We start from the raw sequence: 7,729 nt of genomic DNA, 5'->3' as shown, positions 1-7,729 counted from the left end.
TGTTAGAGCTGGAATCTGGCCAAGAGGGGCCGGCTACCGGACTTGGACTTGAGACCCGTTTCAGAAGCCACAGCCACACAATCAGATCCTCCCTGAACACTAGAAAGGAAGCCCGGGGTCGCTGACAGCAGTCTGTGGACACTGGAGATGGGAGGGGTGGCACCACGTAGGGGCATTTGCAAGAGGAGGAAAGTGAGGGAGGAGGGGAAGGAGGGCAAAGGAGAACACAAAAAGGCAAGAGTGCCCTCCATCCTCACCGGGTTCCATGCTGCACCGGGCCCTCTGATTCCCCGATTCCCCGTCATGTCCACATTCTTGCCTCAACCTCCACTTTTTCTATTTCCTGAATCCCCAAGGGCCCAGCCCACCTGGAAGAGCAGCTAAGAGAATGAAATAAAATAGTGGGTGAAGTTAAGGCCTCAGATGGGAGGCTCTCACTCCCCTGGAGGTACCAGGGCCCCTTGGCTTTCTACCCTAATACCCCAGCCGGCTATTTCTGCATCCCATTTAGGGACACACATCGTTTGTCCTGCTTATTGTCCTCCCGCGCCCAGTTCCAACAGCGGTCCCTTGAGAGCCCCTTGCACGCCTTGCTCGGGCTCTGTGCAGTACCTGGCAGCCCCTGGCACCCAACAGGGCCTTGGGTAGTATCTGCGGGCTGACCTAGCCCAGAAGTGCTGACACCTTCCACCCACCAGGAAACCCTGGTCAATCTCTGCTCTTCCTTCTCCCTCACACCCTGTGCTCAGGCACGGAGCCCCGGCATCACACTTCCTGCATATTTCTTCTGCTCTGGGTCCTCTCCACCTCAGCCAGGTTTCTAGTGACTTCTCACTACACCTGGAGCAACTGCCTCCTGCACTCCACCTCCCACTTGGCCTCTGGGAGGACCCCAGGGCTCTGTCACTTTTCAGTGCTGCCCAATCCTTTGGGTTTCAGATTTCTCCATCTTCTAGGCCCTCAAGCAGGCCTGTGCCCACCTCTCCAGCCTCACCGTTTCCATTCCTGGCTTCCTCTTTGTGGCATTGGTGACAGAATTGTGATCCTGCGGTGCCTGCTTCATGGCCTTCATCCCTGCTGTCCTTTCTACCTGGAGGGCTGCACTCACTCTGTCTCTCCTGTCCCCTCACTAGTTCCAACTCACCTTTTAAGACTCCCTCAGCCATCTCCTCCTCCTAGGACTTACAAGGCTCGGTGGGCCTGCTTCGGTCCCTCCACTGGGGCTCCCAGAATCCCTTGTGCCTTGATCAGAGCACCTACCTGTGTTGACCTTGTTCGCTTGTCTGAGTGCTCTGCAAGATGGGGACAGACAGCCTGGCCCCCAAAGTGTCAGGAAAGCTTTGGAACAAACATCCAGAAGCAGCAGACCACGGTACAAAGCCTGCTCTGGTGCTTTGTTTTTAGCTGTGTGACTTTGGTCAAGTTGTTAGCCACTGTAAACTTTAGTTTCTTCCACTACATGATAGAACTGATAATAATTGGCCACCCCCAGGATTGGGGGGGGGGGGGGATGAAAGGCGGTGGGTGGACAGGCCTAAGCACCACGCCCAGCTTGTAGGGAGGGCTCCAGGGATGTCAGCAGCGAACCCAACTGAGAAAAATATTTCTAAAACTGCCGGGGCAGAAGGTCTTCAAAAATCAGAGCTAACCCCGCTGTTCCGAGAAGAATGAAGGAACCTCTTCGGAAAAACCGCACACGGAGAAAGTGGGGGAGACGTGCCCCCCACCCCAAACCAGTCATCCTGTGCGAATCAGGATTGAGATTTTTCAAAGTGAAAGGAAAGTCTACGTTTAAAGGGAAACGCGGATCCCCCCCCCCCACCCCCCCGCAGGGGAGGATGAGGCTGAGACTCCGGAGGGTCGGGTGGACAGAGCGCGGCGCGGCCCTGGGGGCAGCGGGCGGGGTGGGGGTCGAGGCCCGGGCGAGCGGGCCCCTGCGGGGCGGAGCAGCCCCGGGAACTCGGGTCCGCGCGGGAGGCTGCAGCCACTGCCCCGCGGGGGCCGGCCCGGAGCGCGGCGGGGAGGCCGTTCGGACGCCGCAGCGGCCGCCCAGAGTCCCGAGGAGCCGGGACGGGCGGGGCAGGGCTCGGTGCCCCCACCCCCGCCCCCGGTCGCCTCTCCAGCGAGCCGAGGCCTTCGCGCCGGCCCTCCCCGGGGGCGGGGGCCGTTGTGGGCGCGCCTCCGCCTGCCGGGTTCGCCCTCAGTCTCCCCCTCCGGGCAGTGGGTTTGCAGCCCCGCTCTCGGGAGGCCCTCCCCGGCCCAGGAGCAGCCGCCCGGGGCTCGGCGGCGGAGTTCCCCGCGGGGGCGGCGCGCCGGGCGGGGTCGGGGTGCGGGCGCCCCGGGAGGTCCGGCGGCGGGCGTGACCTCACGGGGAGGGGCCAGCGCGGCGCGGGGCGCGGAGCAGAGCGCAGAGGGCGCAGCGCCGGAGCCGCGGGCCGGGAGCGCACGCCGCGGCCCCGATGGAGCGCTACAAAGGTGAGGGCGCGCGGCGCGGCCGGGGGCGGGGGGAGCTGGCGGGGGCCGGGGGGGCCGGGGGGGAGCTGGCGGGGTCCGGGGGGGCCGGGGGGGCCGCACCGCCCGCGCCCCTGCAGCCCCGACTCCGGGGAGACCCGCGGGCCCCGAGGTGGTGGGCGCGGCCCCGGCGATCCGAGCCCCCGGGCGCGGCGGGGCTTCCCACCTGTCGGGGCAGAGATGCTGCGCGTGGGGACCCACCTCGCACGCCCCGGCCGCCCCCGGGAGATGCCGCGGCCACGGCGGCCGGAGCCGGGGAGGGCTCGGGTCCTCCGGGCCGGCGCTGCGGGAGCGGGGTGCGCTGGGCGCGGGGTGGGCGCGCAGCTCCGCTCCGGTGACCGTCGCTCCCCACGCAGGGCCGGGAGCCGCGGGGGCGGGGGCGGGGGCGGGGGCGCGAACCCGGCGCCCGGCGGCAGGTGGAGCGCGCGGGGGCGCGGGGCCGGGGCGCCGCTGGGCGAGTCGCAGCTTTGGCCGAGGGCGGGGACCTTGGCCAGACGGCGGTGGGCGGGCCGGCCCGGTGCGGGTGCTCGGACCAGAACCCCGGGGCCGCAGCCTGGAAGCCAAGCCCGAAGGAGCTTTTTTTTTTTTTTGGAAAAAAAGAGTTTAAAGAGGTGCCCCTGCGGTGGGGCGCTGCGGACGCCCCCGACCCTCCTTTCCCTCCTTTCATTCGGGAAAGTCTCTTGCATTTCCTCGCCCTGGACTCGGTCCCCGCCGAACCTGGGAGAGGAAATACCGTTTCTATATTTATTTTCCCCTGGGAGAGGGCAGTAAAGGAGAACGCTCAGATTCCCAAGGAATCCCACGCCCGGTGGTTTCTCATTTCCGAAACTGACATGAAGGAGCCTTCTGGGACCGGCTCGAGGTCCCTGCACTAGTCATGTCTTCGGACTCGTTCCCACTGGTTTTTCTCCTCTGGGTCACCTGGCTACAGGTGAGGGTGGAACATGTACATCCGAGGCAGCACTTCATGCAGAAAGGAAGGGCCTTTGCCGAGGGCGCGGGAGGCCCACCGGGGGGACGGGGTTAACCTAATTGGGAACCTTTGGTTTCTTTCTAACCCTCCCTGGAGCGCCTCTCACATTTCTGACGGGGTGGGTTTTTTTTTTTTTTTTTCTTTTTTTTTTCCATCCCAAATTCTGCTGAGATCACGTCAGTTTTGTGCTGGAATGACTGAATGCGCCCTTATGTAGTCTCAGGACATCCGAGGAAGCCACAGCCCCTCTCTTTGTAAAATGGAAGTGCTGCTCCCTCCCCGCCTGCCCTCCGCCCTTTGGGAGGGACCCCCATAGGGGATTCAGGACTTGCAGCTGGAAGAATGGGCTGCTGAGGTCCCTTTTAACTCGGGGTGAGCCACTTCTGAATTGTGAAGTCAGAGAGGGTTAGCTCCTGTTCGAAGGTACTTTCTCAAATCAGTATATTAATCTAAGGGCAAATTGTAACACTCGGGGTCTTCTTTCTAAATGCCCAGTATTATCAGAAGCTTTTTGTATTAATAATAGCTTTTGACCAGAAAGTTGTCATCCTTATCTTTTTTTCTCTTGGGAGTTTAAAATCTTCCCACCCCGGAATATCAGTTAGGGGCTTTTTGCCAATTTAGTTTCCATTTCAGAGTGTTTATGTTTTTGGTAACACATGTATCTGCCTCATTTTGCGGTAAATCAGTGATAAGTGGATACATCTGAGAATTATCTGGATTGCAGAGTCTAATCCAACTCCTCTTTTCCTGTTTGACTGCAGAGTCTTCACGACTCACCAGTGAACGCTAATGTTTGCAAACTACACCTCAGCCTAGGAATTTAGGGATCCCCCACCCCAGGAATGTAGAATTCCCCATTCTTTTGAGAAGCTGATGACTTGTGTTTTGAACTCTGATTGAATTGAAAAATTGGTCTGTGCAAAATGAAGCGTGTGGGCCCAGGCTCCAGTTAATCAGAGCAACTTCTAACTGGAATCCATAGTCTTCTCTTGCTCATCAGAGATTGAGGGTGTTTTGTTTTTAAGGTAAGATTAACTAAAAGTTAAATGGAAAAGCAAGATCTACATGGACTTTTAGAACATATAAAAGTTATAAAGAATTCTCATTGGTGACACTTTTCAATTTTGTTACTGAAATGCCCCATTCTGTATTTCTAAATTCCCAATTTTGTCCTCTCCCAAATAGATAGAATGCCTCATTGTTGTGTCCAGATTCTCAAAATGTTTTATTTTTTTAATTTGTAAGCCTTATAAAGCAGTCAATGTAGGTGAAATTGTTTTGCATGCTCTCTAGTCTGTTACATCTTCTCCAATACTAGCCTGTCATTTTTAGACTCGGCTGATTTTCCATTGTTTCGTTGGATAGAAGAGAGGTCTGGAGCTAAAGAGTGGTTGGAATATCACTCTCTAACGCAGAAACGTCTCCAGACTTTTCTCCCATCCCATCGAAGCCATTCTGTTAGTCATGGCTCGCTCAAGCAAAAGCAAGGGGTACGGGTGGTAAGAAGACTCTCAAGCAAAAGCAAGGGCTGGGGGTGGCGGTGTCTTCCCAGAGAGATGGAGCTTTTATAAGAGGTCTCATAAAAAAGTGACGGTAGAGTTGCTATTTCTTGTACGTGAGTCTCTTTGGTGCTATATAAGCAGCGCCAGCTCTACGGGGTCCCTTGAAAAGGTTCCCATCCTTGGATGTTTACATATTTATGACTCTCATAAGAGCACCCTTGGATCACTGTGCAGGAGCCCATTGGCTGAACTCACACCATGTGGTCAAGGATTCTGATTCCTACTGCTCTTCCAGCTGGTGAGTGTGGCCAGGGCCAAATGTGACTGACCTACTATCTGTGGATTACACTTGGAACATCCCGAGGAAGCTTCCTGAATTTGCATCACACTTGGATCCAAGCCGTCATGGTTGAGCTATTCACTTTAATTTGGATCACAGTACTTGGTTGAAGGTGTAATCTGTCTTTTTCTGTTTTTGTTTGCTTGTGAGTCAGATCACCTGATTCCCAGGAGAGGGCACTTTGTTCTGAGGTACTGCAAGGGTAGAGGTGGTGGGGAAGAGTCAAGCCAGTAAAAGTACTTGGGAGCCTAAACTGAGAATGCTGAGATCTGTGGGCAGGAAAGGTCTGAAAAAGAAAAAACAACTAAGAGAGATGGGTGGCTTGATAATAGCCACGTCAGAAGCATCGTCTCTGAGTTCTTGTTTTCCGTGCTTAGGAGCTCAGGTTTTTCCCTATTGAAACTGTACTTCAGGGCAGCCCCGATGGCCCAGCGGTTTGGCGCCGCCTTCAGCCCGGGGTATGATGCTGGAGACCCGGGATCAAGTGCCATGTCGGGCTCCCTGCATGGAGCCTGCTTCTTCCTCTGCCTGTGTCTCTGCTTCTCTCTCTCTCTCTCTCTGTCTGTCATGAATATATAAATAAAAGGTTTAAAAAAAAGAAAAGAGAGAAACTGTACCTTAGGCAGTAGTTCCTAACCTGAGCCACAGGTGGGAACCGTGTCCCCTTTTTTCAAGACCAAGCTGAAGTGAAGAAAGAACATGCAGAACATTTCATAAGATTATCTAAAGGAGCCTAAGAGTAAAATCTGCCTTCTGCTATGTAGGCCCCACCCAAGACTTTGATTCAGGTGGTCTAGGGGTGCAGCTGAGCTATTCAGGCGTTCTGATGTGTAGCCAAAATTGAGAATCACTGGAAACAAAGATAAGTGGTTCTATATGCACCTGACATAAAAGCCTGATGCCCATACTCCTGTGATGGGCTTTAACCAAATCTGTGACACCTGCAGAAAGCTAATGGGATTCACCTGAAGCTATCCTAGGCTTTAAAGGCTGTGGGAACACTGCTTCGGAACCATCTCGAAAGTGATGCACAATCCTAAACTCAGGGTTTGCTCATAGTTGTACTTGACCTGGAGCCCTTCAACTTTGAAGCTCCTTGTCTGGAGGCCTTGATTGGCAATGGAATGGTCGGAAACAGAAGTACAGAGGGGTCCCCTCTGGCGCTGAAGGGCAGGCTGGGTGGCGGGAATTCTACTTTGGGCCCTGCCCCTCTTCTGAAGCGGTAGGAGCTCTGGGAACTGGGCTGGAGCCAAGCACAATTAAAGGGCCAGGAGGGGCCAACAAGCTTCAAAGCTTCGGAAGCTGTGCCAGTTTTCTTGCAAATGCCTTTAATGATGGGAAATGTTTCTCTAAAGACTTCTGTCATTCAGAGAAGGGAGACGGTTCCCTAGCTGAGGGAAGATGGCACATCTGCCCAGGCCCAGGCAGGAAACAGAGCAGTCATGACATGATGAGGGAGCAGTGGCTTGGAAGTGGGGAGACCCGTGACTTTGGTTTCCTTGGACAAGTCACTGAGCTCTCCGGGCCTCAGTTTCCCTATCTAGAAAACAGCCTCCTGGGTGGGTAGAGCCTGACTTTCTGAGCACTCTTCAACGCTGTTGTGCTGTGGTCACTGGGGAATCTTTGGAGGAGGATGTGTCTTGAGGGGAGGGAAGCGAGGGAGGGGACATGGGTAGCCCAACAGAGGTCAGTTTAGGGTTGTGATTCTTATAAATAAAATCAATTTCCTGGCGAGAGCCAAGAGCAGCAGACAGTGGGAAAGAGCATGCCATTGGCCTTGTGAGGAATTCGTTTCTCAAGGACTTTTGTGTGTGTGTGTCTCCAAAGATTCGTAGTGAAGCCCAGAGCCACCCCCCCCCCCCCTCCGAAACACAGGATTATTCACTCCCATTTGACAGGCGGGTCAACTGAGATCTAGAGAGATTAAGCAACAACTCAAACCGGATGCAAAATCCCCGAGAATTGAGTTTCTAAAGGGTAGAATTCCTGTTCTCCTAACAGCAAGGGTTTATTTAGAAAGAAGTACTCAAAGCACTTTCAAACTACTTCCTTCTCTGTGTCCTGTAAGCCAGGAAGAGACCAGCTGTTCATAGAAATGCTCCTCGATCTTCAGGACCTAGTGCACATGCCTCCTCTTCCAGGAAGCCTCCCCTGATTGCCTCTGCGTTCCTGGGCTACTAGAGGGATAGCCTCATCGATAGAACATCCTAGGTACTCAGCAGAAATAGCTGTTGAATTAACATCACAATGTCTTGTACGTACAGATGTCCGTTTCCTCTCACTGAGTGCCTTCAAGACAGAAAGCTTGTCTTTCTCCTCCCCGTGTCCCTCCCCCTCAACCCCTAGTACCCGGCAGGACCAGCATGTGGGTCCCCGGGGCATGACTGGGGCCTGGGCGAA

At 55.2% G+C, this 7,729-nt stretch overlaps 1 protein-coding gene across 32 annotated transcripts in view; it reads left to right on the top strand.

Annotated features, from left to right (window-relative positions):
• Nucleotides 1-2,092: 2,092 nt before the first annotated feature.
• Nucleotides 2,093-7,729, top strand: part of AFAP1L2 (actin filament associated protein 1 like 2) — a 101,300-nt gene continuing 95,663 nt past the window's right edge. For 13 of the 32 annotated variants that reach the window (XM_072740113.1, XM_072740115.1, XM_072740112.1 and 10 more), the window contains exon 1: nucleotides 2,236-2,475. In XM_072740113.1, the coding sequence (XP_072596214.1) occupies nucleotides 2,460-2,475 (16 nt within the window). In that variant the 5' untranslated portion in view covers nucleotides 2,236-2,459. Of the gene's footprint in view, nucleotides 2,476-7,401; nucleotides 7,541-7,729 lie in introns of those variants that run through there. The other 19 variants (XM_072740095.1, XM_072740094.1, XM_072740098.1 and 16 more) reach the window with 9 other exon arrangements.

This window comes from Vulpes vulpes, chromosome 15 (genome assembly GCF_048418805.1).
Source record: "Vulpes vulpes isolate BD-2025 chromosome 15, VulVul3, whole genome shotgun sequence".
Lineage (NCBI taxonomy): Eukaryota > Metazoa > Chordata > Mammalia > Carnivora > Canidae > Vulpes > Vulpes vulpes.
The sequence above is the reverse complement of the archived record's forward strand: the minus strand, read 5'-3'. Positions and strand labels throughout refer to the sequence as shown.